At 44.3% G+C, this 21,122-nt stretch overlaps 1 protein-coding gene across 1 annotated transcript in view; it reads left to right on the top strand.

The window, feature by feature from the left end:
- LOC119402258 (putative neutral sphingomyelinase) overlaps window positions 1-18,576 on the top strand; it is a 42,821-nt gene extending 24,245 nt beyond the window's left edge. Inside the window, exons 5-9 of the mRNA XM_037669393.2 lie at window positions 7,673-7,891; window positions 8,079-8,199; window positions 9,834-9,950; window positions 13,812-14,074; window positions 15,734-18,576. Coding sequence (XP_037525321.1) covers window positions 7,673-7,891; window positions 8,079-8,199; window positions 9,834-9,950; window positions 13,812-14,074; window positions 15,734-15,979 — 966 coding nt within the window. The 3' untranslated portion in view covers window positions 15,980-18,576. The remainder of the gene's footprint in view (window positions 1-7,672; window positions 7,892-8,078; window positions 8,200-9,833; window positions 9,951-13,811; window positions 14,075-15,733) is intronic.
- Window positions 18,577-21,122: the final 2,546 nt, after the last annotated feature.

Here is a 21,122-nt window from a genome sequence, read left to right as displayed (position 1 = left end):
TTTCACTTCTTGTTATTGAATGCCCTCATAATTGTGATTTCAGTGAAAAAGAAATAAGGTTTTTGTGCTCTGAACATATGGTAAGTGACGAAATATGTGCGCACTTGTTATTGCATACTGCTGTTTAGTGTGTAGCTAGATACATTCGTGCTAGATACCAGTCTTGGGCAGTAACTAATTACTAGTAACGTGTTACCGGTAACTAGTAACTTTTTTCAGTAACTTGTAACTGTAGCTAGTTACTTTTAAGCTAGAGGAACTTGTAACTGTAACACTGTTACTTTTTTACACAGTAACTATAACGGGAAATACCGTTAGTTACTTTCACCTGTCCACAACATGGCTCCCCTCGAAGTTTAGGAGAGGAGGTCGCTAAAAAGGTTAGTATCATCCCTGCAGATGACCAACGTCGGCGGTCGGTCTTTAACGCAGCTTGAAGTTTACTTGTAAGCTACATGTCGTAAATCAGTCATGTTGCAACTGAGCAACCTGCTAAGTTTTTTTATTGCGATAGCAATTATATGGACAGTCTCGGCTGAATTTTGCCGCCGCCGTCGCCGCCGTCATGCACCGTATATGTATAAGTATGTATATATATATAAAAGCCCCAAAGAAAAATAATTCAGAAAAATGCTTCCGAAGCGCGGAATCGAACCAGGGACCTCTTGCTCCGCAGCCAGTGGCGCTAGCCACTACGCCACGAAACGCAGATCCTCCACGTAGCTAACGGCGAGCGTTATATACATACCCTTTAGCGCTGGACGGACTCCGAGACGGCAGGCGCTTATAAGCGTTTCTGCATTACCTGCGAGAGGGCGCGAGGAGCATGTCGGCGAGCTCGCTCGCTTCTTATGTTTGCGCAGGGAGAGCCTTGCCCTTCCGCTGTCTGCTCGCGCGGTTTTCTCGTGCTGAGGGGAAGAGGGATGTTTCACGCTTTCACCGTGATGTCCGCGCTCATGTTACGGAGCGTATGAAAGTCACTCGAGTTCAAGGGACGCCGCTAAACGAACAAACAGACGATGAGCGCGAACTATCAAGTGTCACAGCTCGACACTTGAAGCACGCTAGTTTCCTTCGCTGCTTCGGCCGCCTTTGCAATGGGAGCGCTGTTGAAACTGAGAGTATCCAGTGGCGAGCCTCACTTCGTATAGCATTAGTTTCTTGCGATCGCATTCATTGCTTCGCCCTTGCGGCGAAACTGTGACTTTTTTTTCGACATATATATCCTTTTTGTCACTTGAGCTTCTAGCTCTGTTTTTGGGGTACCGGTGGAGCATTAGGACACCAAGTTTATAGTCTCCTTCGTTCGAGCTTCCGAGGCTCCCCTCGCAGAAGGCAGCAGAGCATGAAATTAGAAATAACGTGAACTGGCGAACCGATTTTTTAAAACCACTTTGGAACTGATTGTCTCTGACTTCACACAACAATTATTCACAAAATAACATCGAGCTGTCGAAGTCCCCCAAGATGAAGAAGATTTTTTTTATCCAAATAAATCCGGGAATTCCATCCAGCGTGCCGGCTGGACGTCTGTTCACTAAAGGACGTGACGTCTTCTTCATCAACAGACGGAAGCTCTCAGATGCCAACTTTGAGAAACAACTAATTGTAATGTGTAACGAGTTTTGCAAATAAATTCCCTTTTTTCCAAAGGTGCATGAACAAAAAAAAATTGCGAACCTTCCACTAAGTTGCGCAAGGCTTGAAACAGTGAAACTGGAAGATTCGGAAGTCTAATCTGTTTGCTTCTAGGTTGTTGCTAGGTTTATCTGGATGATGCTAGTTTGTTTCTAGGTTGCTTCTCAGCGCTGCAGAGAGGTTCGAGTTATACCACAGACAGTCATGGACACTACATGGATGTCTGAACTCCAGAGACGGAAACTTGCGCTGAAACCGAGCGTTCACACCTCCCATAGATCTACGGGCACGTCGTCGTTCGCGTAAGGCTTCGATCGCTTCGTGATATTCTCGCAGCAGTCACTGTCTTACCCATTCCCCAGTATTCTCTCGTTGGTACGTACTGCTGAAGCACTCCGTAGAGATGCTTCAGCGATGCTGAAACGTCCAGCCACGTTGTTTATCACTGGGTTAATCCCGACGGTTTATTGAATCTTTTTTCAATTACTGGTTACGTCTGTCTAGAAATCTTAATTGGTGTTTCTCGCCCGTCTGGTGCATTGTTCATTTTTAGTGGACCAGCGGTGAGTTGTGGGATTTGCCCAATTTCGGTGGCACATACCCGTTCATGATGATGATTGTTTTGTGCACACATTTGAACACACCAAAGTTTTTACGACCGGCTTAAACAGCTTCACCGTTAAATATTGGTGTTACAAAATGAGGCTTACCCAATGAATGCTTGTGTTGGGCCACCCCATTTTAGGTTTGATTCGTGTAGGGTTTTACCAATGAGCAATTCTGACTGCCCACATGAATTCGACCGTTTTTATTAAATAAATGCTATCATTTGGTTTGTGATCTATTACTTACTTTATGCAGTAATGGAAAAGTACCCGACGTTACTTTTTCACAGTAACTGTAACAGGTTACTTTTGGAAACTCTGTAACTGTAACACTGTTACTTTTTACTGGTAACGTGCCCATGACTGCTAGATACACATTAGTGAGGTTCCATTGTATTCTCAGTTCATCACTGTAACCGAGAACAGAGGGACCAATATAGTTAAGAACGTAAAAGAAGCTTTTTTCTGAGCGGGTAAAATATAAAATATAGATATTAAATTGCTGCCTCTGAGCTCTCTCCTATACTAACGGGGACTGCCATTTTGCCATTGCCTGTGAAGAAGCGTGGAGCCACCACCACGTAACCTGCTTCAAACATATCACAATCACTTGTGCGAGATTAGGCTCACTAAGGAGATGTAAGTAAATGAAACTATGCACATGCGACATGATGCTTCGTGCACATTTTATGCAGAACATGCTTCATTTCGTCGCCTGTTAGTGTTGCGAAACCACTGTGTGACCGAAAAATCACACTCTTGGCATATTTCCTCACTGGGTTGGCCCACACCTGAAGGCTTAGGATGTCTCATGACACAAATGGTGAATTCGGCTGCTGGCATGAACATTGTATTCACACAAGCTTGTGTTCTGTTGAGCCATTGTGTGCGTACCACACCGTGGTGCATGCGCTGGTCAGAGCAGAACAAATTGCAAATGTGAAGCAAAATTGATTTAATCCTTTCACTGAGCACTGGCAAACACCGACAGTGTTTCCATTTGTATCATCTTGTGTGGTGTTGATGTGTGACATCAGTAACCGTATTGCCGGCATTCATCATCATGAGAGCACGCCAATTAGGTGTTCCTACAGCACAACGCAAGTGATCATGCGGCATCGCACAGTATGTCGTATTTTTATAACACTGCGCTAGGAGCACAAGCGCAACACGAAGCCTTGCCGTCGCCTTGAATGTCTTACCTTCAAACAAAACTGCCATTTTCTCTAAACATCGCTTTCTTTATAAGGCAGCTTTCTTTCTTTTTAGAGCATAACTTTCTTTGTAGAACAGTCCCACGCACCCAAGGTGTGGGTGTCACAAATTTTAGCAATCTGCAATGTCATGATGATGTTCTACAGCATATATATACATATATATATATATGTCTGTGTTAACTGGGCTCTGGTAGCGACAATTTGTGACACTTCATCACAGACCCTTTGAGACATGTTATTTCATTTCACGAGTGGTATTGTTTAAAAAATGAAACACATATGCGGAGGGAGTGTGTTCACAATTACAACGCCCCGAAAATTTACACCAGCAGCGAAGTAGAAATTACTGCAAATTAACTCTAGTTGTCATCTAGTTGAGCTCTGCGCCACTAGATGGCTCCACCAGCCCAGTTGCTCTCCTTTACACATCCAGTAATTCGCTAATGCCAAGCATAGAGTTTCCTACTGGCGCTGCAGTCGTTCAGTCACCATGTAGTCTTTGTGCTTGTAGCTTCGAACACTCTTGTGGCTTTGTTTATTGTTGTGTTTTGGCGTTTGTTTTGGGTAAAATAATGGATCGTTGTGAACCTTGTGAGCCGATTTGAATTGGTGAGCTTAAAAAGGTCAAGGTGGTGAAGTGTAACTGCTGAACGATTGCTGGACTTCGTCTTGCGACAAAGCGACAATTCATGTACTACCCGTCATGCCCATGCTGGCTGGAGCACCATGCGTTGCAGCTCCTGTAGACACTAGCGCCAGATTTCCCTCTAGTGTATTATTAGGAAACTCTTATGGTTGACACGTCTGGAATGTGAAGCACGCTCATCAGCATACACGCCCGCCGACCTTTCCATGTGGCCTTTGCGTCTGTTGTACCGTCCCGTCAACCGCACTTTCAAGGTCGCATTCGAGCTCGTGTCGAGGGCACCGCGTTCATCGAAGCGTTCTTGAAAAAAAAAAGAATGTTGTATCGAACATAATCAGGATCCGGATAACGTCAATGCCCGTTGGTCTGTGACCCACGGAAAAGGCCTTAAGGGCTCATATCGCTATCTTATTTTCACGTGTTTTCGGCGGTAAGAGTTTCGTTGGTTACGTTTTGCTACAGTGACCTGTAGTTTTACTATTTTTGAAAAGGTCGTCGCCGGAGGCTGCGCCATCGACAGCCCTTCAACAGCTCCTTCAACGTACTTTTCTTTCTTCCCGCAGACGTGCAAAACGGTCTTGTTAGTCTCACCCGATCGTTATCTCCGCTTCGCCAGCTCCGCTTCATACGAATGCGATAACAAGACAAGAAAAAAAGTTAGAAGATAAGCATGCGCGCTTCTACTTTCTCTTTTTATGGCTCGTAGCTGCGGCGCAGGCTTGCGCGCGCGTTATCTTGTGAGTCCATCTCGCGATGTCGAGGTCGTATCGCCGGTTTTGTTTCACTTTGCCTTGTCGATCGCGCAGTAGACGAACCTTGCGTGCGTCTGATCAACTTGCAGATCGCAGTCGTGATAACCAAATCGAACTGCGCGTTTCTTTTTTTCCCGCTTTTTTTTCTTCGTTTTCTTTTGTGTTGTTCCTCACTTTTATTCTGCTAGCTTTCTTGCGAACGTTCGTGTGGAGGCGTTCCTTGCTTGCGTGGCCTCTGCGATTAACCCCCGCAGCGCGAAGCGCGCGCCGATCGCGGAGGCCACGTTTCTCGTATAGAGCTTCTTTGCTTCATCCCTGCGGGGCGCCAAGGTCGATGCACGCTCCGTGGATAGTCGCCCTCGTATGTAAATCGGCGTAAATACGGTGATGTCCCCGCGCTGAATCGACGATATATATAGCAACCGATGCCCTTAGATACGCTATCTAAAGCGCTGACCGTCAAAACGCGGCCTTCCACACCGGCGGGGGCGCTGTGTGTGCCGCGTTTTTCGGCCTACAAGCCGCACCCGTATAATTGCGAGCGTTTGCCGAAGCTGGAAAGCGTCGTGTTTGTTTACGTTCCGTTGATTTGTTTGTTTTTTCGTTGCGGACTTCCTTTGTTTTTGAGGTTACATTGGGCGGAATGCGGGGACGCTATCAGATTGAACCAAGTTCACTTATTGCAGAGATATATGGGTTGATCCAGACCCCACACAGCTTTGCAGATAAATGTTACATACACAAGGTCAGATGGAATAAGTGGCTGACTGATACCATCTAATGCAATATCTCATCTATAAAGGCACTGCAATAGGGGAGTCGGTGTAGAGGGACCTTTATGGGCTACTTTGCACAGTTCGATTTGTTTGTGCCGCACATTGTGTGTTCCTGTAAGTCTCTCCTTCAGGCACTAATTAAATATATTCACTAAAAACTTACTTTCACCACTTCTTTTTAAGGCTTATGAGAAGTGTATTTTGCAGAATGGAGTATGTGGGTAATTTTTTTAAGTTTATAGAATATGTACTCCTTGAAAGAACCCTCTGCAAAAATATTGGATGTGAGAATTTCAGCTACACTCTAAGAAAAAATCGAGTATTTGGGGAGTATTTCTGCCACGCAACAATAATCATCTGGTTTCCTTTCTTGAAAACCCGGCTCTCGTCACTTTCCGATCGAGAATGCTATGTCATGCTGATAATGCACGCGCCGTTCGTAACTGGGAAGTGCCGCGACCGCGGCGATAACGCGAGGAAAGTACGCGAGATGGATGACAATTATAGTTGCGTGGCAGAAATACTCCCCAAATACTCAATTTTTTCTTAGAGTGTATGCCATTCCTAACATAACTAAAAATCATTTAGCTTGACAGACCATCTGGACACTTGTAAGTATTCGCTGCAAGTGAAACATTGTGAAAAGTAGACACAGAATGAACCCTGCAAGTGATGACATATTGGTACCGAGAGCAGACATGTATTTGCTCTTTCTTGCAGCCTGGTTTTCTATGTTGCGCATGATCTGTGAGCGGCACTCAAGTGTCATAGGCACGCATCATCCAAGTAGCTTAGCCTAGACAGAAGCCAGTGCTGTGTTCAAACACCAGTGATAGCATCCTTCTTGCTTTTTTTTTATTATTATGCAGTCGGCCTCATTATAAACAATTGCTGAATCTGACAGAAATACGCCTTTATTATACTTATTTTTGTTTTGTGTGTACTACAAATCAGATGAGATATTATTGAAAGAAGGACCCATGGGCAAGCAATAAATATAGTGATGCCAAAGCTGAGTATTTCTCTGAGTTATTCAGGGTACATATGCAGACTTTTTGGATAACAAAGATAATCAGGGGGTGGAAGTATCAAAGAGAATCATATATTGGGTTATAAAATTAAGTATACATTCTAGCGGTATTTACAAAACGTTGCAATAAATGCTAACATTTAAATAAAGCACATACCAGTGGAAAAGGCACACAATATTTATAAATAAAAATTGTGAACTTTGTAATTCGTTTTCATGCAGTGACAAAAAGGTAGTGGCAAGATTTTGGTGGTTACGATAGATAACCAGTGCCACTGCTACATGGCTGAAAGAAAAGAGTACTTAAAACAGTCAGTATGAAAACAATATTCCTGCAGGGTTTATGAACGCTGCAAGTGCGACTCTGTTTTGTGTTTGGAGTATTCCAGTTATTTTTTGGAGAGAACCTTGAGAGCCTTTAAGTGCACACTTGTTGAAAATGAATTCAGTCTCTTCTTTGTGCACTCTTATAAGGCGACAGACAAAAGAAATCCAAGAGACATAATGCAGCGCTAAAACACAATCACTAGGAAGAGAAACACAAGACGGGACAGGCGCTGTCCTGTCGCGCCTGACCCATTGTCTTGTGTTCCTCTTCTTAGTGATTGTGTTTTAGCGCTACATTATGTCTCAGCAAGCACCAACTTGCCCAACAACACGTTCTTCTGCAAAAGAAATCCATTATTCATTATTAACATGCATTCTTCACATGCTCATGTTGGCGAGAAACATTTTAGATTGACTTCGTTATTTGCGGTAATTGGTTATATTCGTATCCATAGTCAAGCTTCTGTAAGGCAAATTATTGGATATAGTGAAGTAGGACGCCGCTATTACAGCGTAACATATATGCACTCCTTGCGAATCGTCTGACATGACGAAACGTCTTTCTGGGCAAACGAGACTCGTTGAAATAAGGTTTCTCTGTATTTGACGAGCTGACTCATCAGTCATTTGTCCTTCTGCGGCCTCACGCTTGTAAAGCTTTCTTTGTTTTTGCCACGCCAGCTCCATGCAGAGTACAACCGCAACTACGACACCTACCTGTCTCACCGCATCTGCCAGTCGTTTGAGCTGAGCCAGTACGTGAAGCACACGAGCGCCACCTGCGACCTGGCCATTGTGGCGGGCGACTTCAACACCGAGCCCCTGGACCCGCCCTACAACATCATCCTCTACAACTCGGACCTGGTGGATGCGTACGTGGACCAGGAGAAGTACAACAGGGTCGGTTCCTTTTTATTTCGTCTTGGCATTTCATTTCTTCTTGTAATGGCAGTGGATGGAATCACTTTTATGAACAGTTTGGGCTGTTTGGTTCAGGTCTTTATCATTATTTTCTTGCACGTTCAAAAGAAGCATTCAGCTATTTGACCTTAATGTGATAGCCCATGTGCTTGCGCCATTGTTGCAGGAGAGCATGTGTGTTGGCGCGACGTGTGGCCACCCCGACAACAAGTACACCACGTCGTACGAGAAGAGCACCTGCCCGACAGGAAAACGGATAGATTACGTCATGTACAAGGTCGGCCGAGGTGCGTAGTGCTTCCCTTTCATCTTGTACCACTTGTCTCGTAAGTGGCAGTCCTTGTTGTTACCATCACCAGCTGTCGTGACAGTACTTTGGAGTAGTTCAGTAAGCTCTAGGTGTTGTCGTCTGGAAGGTTTACCGGGCCAGCGTGTAGGAAACTTCCCAATGAAGAGAACATCCTGAACACCCCGAGCCAAGACTAAGCGAGTCATATAAAAATCAACACTGAATGCTTAAGCCTTATCTTGTATGTAGAAATCTAGACACTTTTACAGATTGGTGGTTGACTTTCTTATGCGTAACAGTATCAAAACGGAAATCTGATCTCCATGTGACTAACGACGAAGAATTACTAATATTTTGGCCTTGGCATGTGAGGTGAGGCTAAGTGAAGTTTGGTTTTATCATTTATTTGCTCCTGTCACAGCATAGAGCAAGCTGAAAAAGCAAATTCAGATGAATGCAACTCATCTGTGTACTAACATGCTACGCAGTCACATTAGCAGGCAAAGACCATCTGCGTAAATCTGTGGAACTGTAACTAAGAGCTCGTAAACTCTGTACATACGCAGCTGTGGTAGCTGTTATCAGTTGTAATAATAGTGGGATGAAAATATTAGGCCAAAGTAGTATGAGTGGCCAGCTTGTTAACCACAACACCGTGCATTTCGCTGGACAACTCATGGGCAAAATATTCAGCATCTCCGAGACATAGTTACGGGAACAGAGCGTTCGATGATTTATCTAAATTCCTTGACCTCTCTTCAGCAAATACATTGTGTTGACTGATACTTTCCTATCTTCTTCTAAATTCTACCCAAGCAGCCATTTAATCAGTTGGTTTTTATATGCGCTCTAAATACAATAACTCTTATAGTATCCCATGTTTGACATTTTAAATGTACATCTTCACTGTTTACTTTTAACTGTAACAACTTTCTCATGAGACCTAAATTTAACGTTGTTCAGAGTCATGCATAGTCTCATTGCCAGAAGTCGTATTTTAACATGCACAATATAACGCCTAGTGGCAAAGTTCTGCATTCACCTTCTTAATTTTAATAGCTTTAATGTCTTCTTTGGGACTAGTGATAAATAACCAAAACATCCAAGCACGTGCAGATCTTGCAGTCACGCATGTTGACGTGCACTGGTTGCCTTAAAATTGGAATAGGCTCGAGTATCGGAAATACTGCAGGCATATATGCTATAATGTGTAGATTTATTTCTTTTTAATGGCATCGGCTTGGAAGTAATTAAATGTTTATAGCCAAGTAATGACTATACACATTGCATTTAATGAAGAGGGACTAACAGTCAACCAAGTGCATCCCAAGAACTCATAATTTATAAAGGTGGCTTGCATGCACAGAAAGGATTTGAAATTCATGAAATCGTACTGATTAGGAAGTGCTGTGTAGTTTGGTGACAAAGTTCAGGAAGAAGTTAAAGTTCTTGCCTCTACAACCTGTCCCCACACATTAATTTTTTCAGTCAGGTACCGAAGCAAATGCTAGACATTGAAAGACTGCCTTACCAGCTCAAACAGATTTCGGACTCTCCTTAGTTTTGTTGGCTTTTCTGCACACTGCTCCCTTTAATTTTTTTTTCCGCTGTGCTTCTCGTTGGGCCTTGCAGGCGTCACCGTCACGACCAAGTCTTGCACGACGTTGAAGTTGAAGACGCCCTCTGGACTGCCCTTCTCGGACCACGAACCCGTCGAGGTGGTGATGCGGGTCAACAAGTCCAGCGAATGTGAGTCGGCGGGCTTTGTTGCAGCGGCTGCTAGGAAGTAAAACTGTGCCTGTGCTCTCCGACGCACAGGCACAGTTCATCTGTGTACCATTGCAGCAGCCCCCCTCCCTGCCCCCCTCGTGCGCACGCCTATGCTGATGAGGGTGCTTGCTGCCATGGTTGTTTACTGAGTGTTCGTTTGCTGGGCCCAAGTTCATCGATGTTATTATTACTTTTCTCCTAAAGGCCCCTGCTTGTTGAGTCACCCGTAGAAGGAAGAATGTGAGAAGTTCAAAACAATTGGAAACGTCTGTGTGAAAAAAAAAGAAAAAATTAAGGCAGCTTTGCACAAGTAATGCCAAGCCTGAAGGAAGTGCAGAGCTGGGCGGCCTTCTTTGTTTCTCTTTATTTGTTTCTTTCTTCCTCTCTTCTTTTCTTTTTCTCTCTTTGCTTTTTGTCTATGTTTACACTCAAACCTCCATATAACGAACACGGATATAACGAATTATCGGTTATAACGAAGTAAATGAAGAATAGTGTTGTCATAGGTACAGTGGTACAAATAAATGTTTATAACGAATTTTCGGATATAACGAAGTTATTTTCCTGGCAGATGTGACTGTTAAAATGAGGTTTCAATGTATTTCTCTTTCTTTGTTTCTGCCTCTATTTCCCTTTCTCGCTCTTTCTGTCTTTCTCTCTCCCTTTTTTTTCCTCTTTCTCTCTATTTCTTTCTCTTTCTTTCTATGCCATGCTTTACTCCTTTCTCCTCACCCTCACTTTCATATCGCCCCTCTTTGCCATACTATACTAGAAAAGGCTATGCCATGTGCTGCTAGTGTGCCTCAACAGCATAGTGGTTATGCCGCCCGCCTTCGCATCGTTAGTATGCGGGTTCGAATCCAACCTCTCCAAGAACTTCATTCTTTCTCTCTCTCTGTACTCGTATTCTCACCCATCAGAGTTATTGCATCCAATGCGAAAGAAATTGGCGCACGTGTTCTGGCATCAAAGGATAAGAGGACGAAGAGAGCACGTGCCGGTACAAATCGGCGCATATCTTTTGGGAGCGAAGAAGAAAGTTAAGAGGACAGAGCGAGCGCGTGCTGGTCACTGTTTCTTGATGGCCATCCTATCCCTCAGGTACCTTGACTCCGTATTTTAGGTCTCCACATTCAGTCTGACAGCAGGGCCTCGCACACTACAGACCTTCTGACTTAGCAGACTGAAGAACAAGAGGAAGAAGACTTGTATTTGGCGCGAGCGTGCACTCAATATGCAACAGTTGGCTATCATATATGTGGTTTTGCCTGCGTTAATATCATCATCAAGTTGTTCGAAGAACAAGAGGAAGAAGACTTCTCTTTGGCGCGAGCGTGCGTGCAGATGGCTATGCTATACAGTGAAACCTCGGTGATACGATCACAGCTCATACGAATTTCGGTGTGATACGAATTTTTCGTTGGTCCCTGCCAGGGCCCATTGGCCTGCAGTGTAATGGAGTATGGTTGTTGCGAACCGATTTTCACCCAGCGGCGTTTGATACGAACGTACGCTACCGTCCAGGTACGAAGAGGTGCTGTCCGCGCTGTCGCCGAAGACGCGCCAAGCACATGCGAGCACAGGAACGCAAGCGTGGGCATGCGCGCCGCACTGCGAAATCGTCAGAATCACGGTGTAATAAAATCACTTTTCTTATGGTCAGAATAAACCTTCAGAGACGCCTCACGGCCTCCGAGATTGTGTGCGCGAATGTTTGAGGCTCTTATGTTCCTCCGTGTACCTTCGCGTTTAGATTTGTGCCTCCGTGTAGATTAGAGAGAACATTAGCGCCATGCTTTATTTTTTCTAACGCGTAGACGTGGGCTGCGGTCATTGTACTGCGTTTACACGTGCCTGCCTCGTGCATCAGACATCCTATGAAAGGTGGACGAGGACCGAAAGAAGGCGAGGACAATGTTGGCACAGGAGTCAGGCCTCACAACTTCAACATGCGCAACCATTGAGGTCACACTTGTGTGGGCACGGCCGTAAGTCTCCCAAAATCATCCCCAACACCTCCGCGATAACAAAATCATAACACAGGACAGTGGTTCTGTAATTTTGTGGCCTTGACGCCACAATTTTGTGGCGTCAAAGCTCTTCTTTCGTTACTTTCGCTACAGTACTCCGGTGTCACGCAAAAAAGCATATTAAAATTTAGAAGGGGCTACTGCTGTCGCGGGTCACAACGCACCTGGTTCATTAATTAAATACGCGCGTACGGGCCGTATATTTATGAGTGCTGGTATGATTGCCGACATCTAAAAACTTAACTAACAATCATTCAGGGTTCTTCCTGACATTGCTGCGGCCCCGAAAAACAATAAATGAAAATGTACGCCAGCTTTCTTTTGTCGCATGCTAATTGCCCATGCTCTCTGGTGATACGTATTTCGGATGATACGAATATTTTTGGTGGTCCCATGAGATTCGTATCACCGAGGTTTCACTGTATGTGGTTTTGCCTGCGTTACTCCGCGCTACGACAACAGCATACGATCACAGCCTACAACAACCCGGCTACATAAAGTGCTCCGTGCTTAAAATACTCTTTGGAATACACATGGTCAAATCAGAAGCAAGAACCATCGAATTCGTAATTCTGTAGCAGGTGTCTCAAGCTCACCTCGGCTAACGGGCCGCAGTTATGAAATTTTGTCTCTCGATGGGCCGGTATAGTGAACAAGGTTGGAGAGAGTTGGAAGAAAACATCTCATATTTGATTCATATATGGCTCATTTCTGACGGGGATTTGGTGTTGGGTTTGAAGGAACTGAAATGAGGCCGCCGATTGTGAAATAGTCTTTTGTTCCACGGTTATGTTTAACACATGGTAACGGGATTCCCACGAAGAAACTGCTTGAGACCAGCCATGTCTGTTTAGCTCATGAACATATTTATCAAAAAAAAAACAAAAAACATATGGGACGGTGACAGCCATGTGTGGGTCGCAGGTCGCAAGCGTAAGTTCCGCGGGCCACTTGTTTGAAACCCCTGTTCTATAGCAAATGTTCTATAGTGAAATATATTCTATGGCCAATTCTGAAGTGAAATAGTCTCTGCCTCATCAAGTAGTAGCATGTGTGAATTGAAGAGGGTGCTTTCTGTCATGTTCCCATCACTGGTGAATATGTTGGAATGTACGCTAAGTCATATATCACCAGCCAACATGACCTGTAAATGACGTGTAGACAGAACTTCGGCGTGGTCATCTTCAATGCTGCAACACAGGTTTCGCTCAATGAGTAGCAGCATTTGAAGTGATCAAGCAAGCACCAAAATGCCACAATGTACTGCTTCTGACCTCGACTTCATGATATACAAGATAACTCTGAAGATGAAACCGAAATGGACATTAAAGGCGTTGGTACATTAAATTACTTGAAGTGCTCCGAGACTACCGTATTTATTCTAATCTAAGCCGATGTTTTTTTTCAAAAAAACAATGTGCGAAAGGGGGGGCTCGGCATAGATTCGAGTACGAGTTTTTATTTTTTTCTGGCCTTGCGAATTTCGGGAGTTGGCTTAGAATTGGGGTCGGCCTAGATTCGAGTAAATACGGTAGGCAGTATTTTTTCTGTGCTCTGTGCTTTTGAGATCAGGTACCATGATTTAACACATACAAAAATAAAAAATGAAAATTTTGTGTCTGACTACTTTAACCATTATGTATATATAATGCACCCTTATGTAGCAATGATATTAGGCCTTTTTTATAGAGCCATGGTGCATTTGCTGATTGTATTTCACAGTACATTGACACCTCATTGACACTTATTGGCATGACACTGTTTGGCAACACTTGGGCCTTGCATCGCTGAGCACTAATCGCATCCGCAGTGGCAACGGCAGCGGCATCGACCACAATCTCGTCGTTGGTGGCGCCGCTGCTGGGCATACCGAATGCCAGCGGTGCGGCCAGCGCGGAGCGCTCGGGCCTCAATTCTCCGGCCACGCCCGGCCTGCTGGATGCCCTGCATCGTGGCCAGGAGCAGCTGCAGCAGAGTATGGATGGACTGCACCTGGACCGCATCTTCTACATCGTGGCTGCCTGCTTCATGGCCTGCATTTTGGCTGCCACTGTGCCCCTGCACCTGCCACAGGTGGGAGCCTTACGAAGGCAAAAGCCTTCGGACTCATTATTCGAAGGTTCCAGGTTCAGTCTCTGTCGGCGGCAAGTTATCTTTTCGTCCATCTTTAATTTCTTCACATTTACATCACAAGTACTCCAAATAACATCCCCTGTACTTTCCTTGGCTTTGATTGTCTGTTCAATCGAGTAAAAATATCTGGCAGCGGCGGCATCAACATGAATAGTAAAAAAAAAAGTTACCGCAGCTTGCGCTAAATCACGCAAGGCTGGGTGACAGCAGAGCTGGTGGGTATTTTTTATTTCTTAGCTCCACGGTTCTTTTTCTCCTTTCATATTCTTTTGGTTTGGTACCCTGTGTGCCCTATCATTTCATTTATTTATCTATTTATTAATTTTCTTACATTGCTCGCTCCGTATCCCCTCCTCCTTCGTAACGCCATCATTGCTCTCTCCCCGGCAGTTGCATCTCCGCTGAGAAGCGCGCTCGCTCCCTCGCTTCTCTGAGAATTTCCCGACAGCTGCATTATAACCGGTCTTTCACCTGGGGGGACTGCACAGCAAGTGGTATGCGTATACATGGAGTTCTATGGGAGGGTAAACTGGAGTCGGGAAAAAACTCATTATAGCCGGTCCTGCACTGTACGTGGTTACATTATGAATGTTCTGAGCTGTATAAACAAACTCTCGGCATCGTCGCTGCATACCAATGATATCGTGGTTTTGGGACGTAAAACCCCAGATATTATTATTATTGTTATTATCTGAAAGGTAATCAGTTTCCTTGTCTGACAAGGCAAATGAAGGCCTGCTCATGCACACGCTTCCCAGCCCAGCCATTTCCAAAGCCTCCAGGATTTCTCGTGTGAGTTGGTCCCTATGACGCATGACAAGCGCTGCTGAAAGTCGGGAATGAAGCCACAGTCTCGGCAGGGGATACCAGTGTGGCCAGATGCCGCTGAAGAAACTTTGGTATCCACTGCCGAAACTGTGGCTGCGATCCTGAGTTTCAACATTGTGCGGTTGTCATCTGTCATCGGGACCAGCTGACACGATAGATCCTGGAGGCTTTGGAAATGGCTAGGCTGGGCAGCGTGTGCGTGAGCGGGCCTTCAATTGCTTGGTCAGACAAGGAAATTGATTACCTTTCAGATGGTTCTACAGACAGGTCCACTGTCAAAGGGAACACTTGCGTGCATAGCATGTTTGGATTTCGCTCTCTTGCAAAAACATAGTGGCTTAGATTTGCATAAGACTACTGGGGGTTGACAGTTCTGCCTATTTTTGATAGACTCGTGCAGTGCGTGAATAACGTTTCCCTGTCCACTTGCTGTTAGAAGGCCAGCAAAATGAAAGGTGCTCATTGGAGTGTTCCCTTTAACAGTAGACTGTACTGTACACGCAGTGTGCATGGTATGCAGTGATGATGCTGACAGTTTGTTTATATTATCATTATTTATCATTTCTATGTTCCTTCTTTTCGTTTTAGACTGCGTAAGTATATATTGCACAGTTTGGACGAATAAACCTTTGTTGTAAGTCAGCACAGTTGTTTGTGTCCTCCTTATTTCTGGTGCTCCGTCTTTGGCGCTGTTTTCCTTTCCACTAAGTCTGAGGAGGTAACGGCAACACTGGTCTTGGCGATTTCTTTCTTGCCAATCTCAATCACCAGATCTACCACTGGATCCTGGTGCTGAGCCGCACGATTGCCGCCATGCTGCTGGGCTTCTGCCTGATCATGGCGTTCTTCTGGACCGCCATGGAGAAGAGCTCGTTGATGGAGGCGCGCAAGTCCATGCGCCTGTTGTGGAAGGCGCACGCCGCCAATGGCGACTTCACCGCAAGCGTGACGCCTGTCTCGCGCGGGTCCATTCCCTGCGAGCCTCTGCTGGAGCTGCAAGGGGACCAAAGAGTCTGACAAGAACTGCCCGCCACAGCGCTGGCCTTTGCAATGCCAGGAACAGTGGCAGCGGTGCACCAAGGACCAACATATGTGTGACTGCAAAAGAAACGCTCGTGCCTTGATAGTCCCGCGCTACTGTCGGCAGTGAGCGTTGGCAAGCCGGCATAAACGTGACCTTTGATCTTAGGTTCATGCTGATGTGTCGGAGGTCACTGTACTGTAAATGTTTAGTATCGCAGCGTAGTGTACATTCCCGTTATGACGAGTTTGGCGGTGTTTCAATGTGTGTTCTGGAAACACGGAGACGACTAGGTGTCGCAAACTTTGGAAAAGCCATTTCTCGCTTGACGCGCCTTGTCTTTTCGGTGAAGGAGCGTGTTATGCAGAGCGCAGCGGTTCAGCTTCGCAAGATTGCTCAAGCGACACATCCCACTAATTTTTGGGACCACGGGTTTTTCGCTTGATTTTTGTTTATCGACACGTAATTTGCGCATAGCACAATTGGGGAGTCTCGTGGCTTGCCAAGCCTGTGCGCCCGGCTTCTTATTTCGTCTCGACTAATTTTGGCGAGTGTACTGTTCGTGAGAGTAGTCAAAAGTCTGATAGCATCCGCCCCGAGTTCATTGACCTTGCATGTCTTAATTGGCCTTCCGTTAGACCCGTTTGTTCGTTGGGGCTTATGTACTGCACAATGCGTCGGCTCATTTTTGTCTCTAATACAACTTTTACCGTGCCGAAACTTGGCCCCCCGCTTCCACTTCTTGGTGCTTTTTATGGCACCGTTGATTTTCTGTGCTGTTCAAGTCACAGTTCACATTTGTGCGCAAATAGCTACGTCATTCCTGTAGACAAAGCGAACGTCGCACCAAATAGGCCTAACCATTTCAATTTTTACGCAGCACTGGTGGCACCATGGTGAGCGTAAAACCACCAACGCTGCTTGATCATAGTAGTCTCTAGGGTTTATAGCTTCGTCGTCGAATGTTTGCATGTAATTTTGCGCGTTACTTAAATCGCAACGGAACGAGATAGTGTACAGTGTGATGTAGGCTGTTCTCACGATAGCGTTATTCCTCATCATTGTTAAGCTGATAGTTCACTGTGGCGCGGATCGTGAATGAATGCCAAGTTTTCTATTTTCACAGAGACAATTTTTTTTTATACCTCAATGTGCTCAATTGCGTATCATGTCCTCTAGCTCATGGCGTTAAACAAATCTGAATGAAGATTTAAATGTGAGACAACACTATTTAGGAGTGGCTGTACTGTTTTTTGTGTTGAAGAGGAAAGTTGAGAAGTTGCATGTTGAAGACGAGTGCTGTTTCTGAGATTGATGTGATTGTAGAATTGACAAGCTCTGAATGACGTGCTCATCAGCGCATCGTGTCAAGCACCGAACGATGACACGACTTGAGACAGTGTGTCCAAGTGATTTGTTGTGATGCGCGATTAACCAAGACAACACCCCATGTGGGTATTTCCGCCTAACCCATATTTTTTTCTTTATTGCACTGAATAAGAGATTTCATCATGAGATTAAAGTCATCTATAAATCAGTGACGGCGTAAACTTGTTAGCTTTACAATGTACATGTGCACATTTAATGCACTAGCATCCACGGGACAACGGTGATGTAGTAGTAGTATTGTGGGAAATGAATTGCAGTAGTAAGGATGTTTAATGTGCGTTCTGCAGTTTTAATGCGTTATTGCAGCAATTGCGAAAAGCACACCACTTCAGCACAGGTCATATGTGAGATGAGTGATGAAAACTTGTATTTAATTAATTTGCTCATTGAGTGCTGCGCGAATTGGAAGAAACAGTCAGTCTTGTAAGGCATACAGCACATTTAAATCTTTTCAGTCATGTGACTGAATATCAAATGCATCTTAATTGTGAAAGTTCAAGGCCAAAGACAGGCTGATTGATCAAACCTAGTCCATTACCTGAATCTTTAGTTCTGAAATAAAGGTTTCAGATGTACAAAGTGTAAAGTCATTGAGGTTATGTTTATAGATATGCACAGTAAGACTGCGAGGATTATAATTAGTGATGCATTTTAGTATTAAATGCGGTAATGTGCGCTATGAAGCGTTGCTTGCAAGATGTGAATCCATTTTGTCTGAACTTTCAATGTCCCAGAGACCAGCAAGTTTGGTTAAGGAAACTGCCGCAGTGTTTGTGCATTTCTCTTCTTTCAATGCTTTGAGGGTGTTCGGAGTATTGGGATTACGTGATGTGGTGCTGGTAGCGGTTGGCAAGCTCTGTAAACATAGTGTCCTGTATAGTTGCAGATTCGACTTCTAAACTTCCAGAGGTCCAGGGAAAGGCTTCCAAGTAGTGTGCCAGTGTTCACAGAGTTCACTCCTTCGTGGAAATGAAATGTTTATATTGAAATGTGGGCTCAAGGAATGTGCAATGACGTGCAACTGTCCGTGTTGAAATGGCATGGCTGTTTCTCGTTTAAAATTTCGTCGACCGAGAGGAAAGACGCCCAACACTGTTAGAGTTCCTAAGCCGCCAGTGTATTTCTACCACTGAAAGTGTGGGTGTTTTTTGTCTCCTAAGCTTAATGATTAAGCTACGGGTTTGTCATTAAAGGGTTCACACTATTCTGTTGTCTCTCATTGCTGAAATTAAACATTGAACTGAACTGAGTGATGTGGTGGGAGGATGCTGGGGATGTACTTATGAAAGGGCTGGCCCCCTTCCCTGAAATCTTTCAATTTTGCATGTGTGTATACCCATGCACACGTACACATGTGCGTACATACATTAAGATTGGCTGCATAGGCAAACTTGCGTATTCTCTCTGTCGCTAAAGCTTTTGAAGTGAAAATTTCAGTGCAGATTTGGATGGACCACAAGGAAGAGGTGAGCTTGTTGCCATAGCGGAGCACACTGTGGAGTGCTTTAGTGAGACATCACAAAGATAAGGTGCTAGATATCGGCAATTAATTGCAGTGACTTAGAGTGTGATGTCTAATGCAATTGTACACCAACAAAGCAAGCTCGTAACACTGCCACATTGTGCAACGTCCTAAAACCAGACAAAATTAGCCACGCTCCTCTCGAAACTGAAGCCTCTACAACACGTTGTGCAACTAAATTTAAAACCACGCAGGCAAGATTACTATAAATGCTATGAATTCGATTGGAAGTAAATGGAAACTTTAGAAGCAGCTTTTGCATTTGCATTATACAAAAAAAGTCCAGGCTAAAACTATACAATAAAACCATAATTGAGACAACGTACAGTAGAAGTGCAATTTTTAAGGAAGTGAACTGTTTGAAAGCAGGGAACCATGCCTCTTCATAACTGTTAAATGCTTTGCGCATGACGTTTTCCTTTGGGAAAATTCACTGCAAATTATTTGTGGAGGATGCATGGTCCTCTGCTAGTGAGACAGCGCAACTCTCGCATGCCGTAATTGCACTGTTTGTCCTGTGGTCATCTCGCAATGTCTTATTAATGTTGATGATGGTAATTCCTTTTTTTTGCACAAACCCACTATAGTTTTTTGTTAATGTTGTCAAAGAGGAAGTCTACTGACAGGAGTCAATCTCAACAATTGGAAATTACCATCACCAGATTTCAATGTCGTGTCCCTCCCACTAAACCTATATGTACACAGGGCTGCTCTGACGATATCGCCCCTCTGTCAATTCTGTGAAGAAATAGAAAATATTGAACATTATTTGTTGTCATGTCGCAGATATTCAATTATTAGAAAAAGACTTCTCATTAATCCGCTTTCAAAGATAGGCTTAAACTTAACTGCAGAAATTGTGCTAAGCTTCGGTGCCTCCGGCATGGGATATCGCCACAGGGATGCTTTTAATGCGGTGTGTAATTTCATCCCAGCTACTAAACGTACACCGTTTGAATCGTGACGTCAATATTTCTAAATGAAAATGCGCTAAAATCTAACAAATTTATTCGAAAATTTTCTGATCAAATTAATACGGCAGTCTGGTCTACCAGCGAAATGGCATATTAATGTAACTGCAGTATTTATGTGACATATTACCTAATATTTCCTTTTTATTAATTGTTTTTATGATTAAACATTATGCAAATTAACTTCTAAATTTTAAGCTACGATTTCTTGGCCAATCCCCCGGAGTGGGTATGTGCCATAGTGTTGAAGGACAAACAAAACAAAACAAGCTCCACCATCTTCGTCGTCGTATTATTCCATGTTCCCTGTAAAGCAGTAGCCTTTCCTGGTGACTACAAAATTTCATCACATCGCTCAACCCTTTGCTACCATCAACCGTTTCCTCTTCCCTCGACAGGCGTTAAGTTACTTTAAAGGGGTCATATGACAGCCCATTTTTTATCATAATCTGTGTTATGCAAGTTAATCCTTGTGCGTTCACGAACAAACTGGCGAAATTTTAGCGCATTGGGTTGAGTACATAATCTATAATTGAATATTTTTATAAACACACTAGTAGGGCAACACTAGCACACCTGCAATCCGTGACGCAAGAAGCTGCTTGCTGTGCAAGCGTCTGCATTCCGACGAATAATTCTGTTCCTTGTTCAGCTGCTCGTGAAATCGAGCTATTACAGCATTCTTCAGCTTGGCATTGAAATTCGACGATTTGCAGCAGCCAAAACCTTTGTAGAAGGCGACGGCTCCACTCCGTGCCACACACGTTACACATGCCATTCCGAAATGGCAGTCATCGTTCGTGGGCAGGGTTTGTAGCTAGCGACTTTAGGGCTTATTTTGCACTGAAATATTCTTTTACAGCCCACATTTCATGTATATATAAGCACAATAGACCCTCTACTTCTATTTTTCACTAAAAACCACAAGTTGTGGGGTGACCGTGTCATGGCCCCTTTAATAGGCCACCGTTTGTTTAGTTTACACGTTGTGTGACCTGCCTAATGTCACTTCGTCCTCTACTAAAATATCGGCCATTCCCATTAGCCCTCCAACCACTTGTCGTATTCATAATATTTCCGCTTCATTCCTCGTTGTGCTTTGCTTGACGGCAACTGGCACCATCTGCCATATCAGGTGCATTTTTGTAATCTGCAAATACCGTAAGAGCGTTTAGTTACATTACTCCACTTTCCATGTCGCCTGACAGCATAGATGTGATTCATCGTTGAATAACCGTTGTTAAAGCCAGACCATAT

The sequence above is a fragment of the Rhipicephalus sanguineus genome, chromosome 8, assembly GCF_013339695.2.
Source record: "Rhipicephalus sanguineus isolate Rsan-2018 chromosome 8, BIME_Rsan_1.4, whole genome shotgun sequence".
NCBI classification, from domain to species: domain Eukaryota; kingdom Metazoa; phylum Arthropoda; class Arachnida; order Ixodida; family Ixodidae; genus Rhipicephalus; species Rhipicephalus sanguineus.
This window is presented reverse-complemented; position numbering and strand designations above follow the sequence as displayed.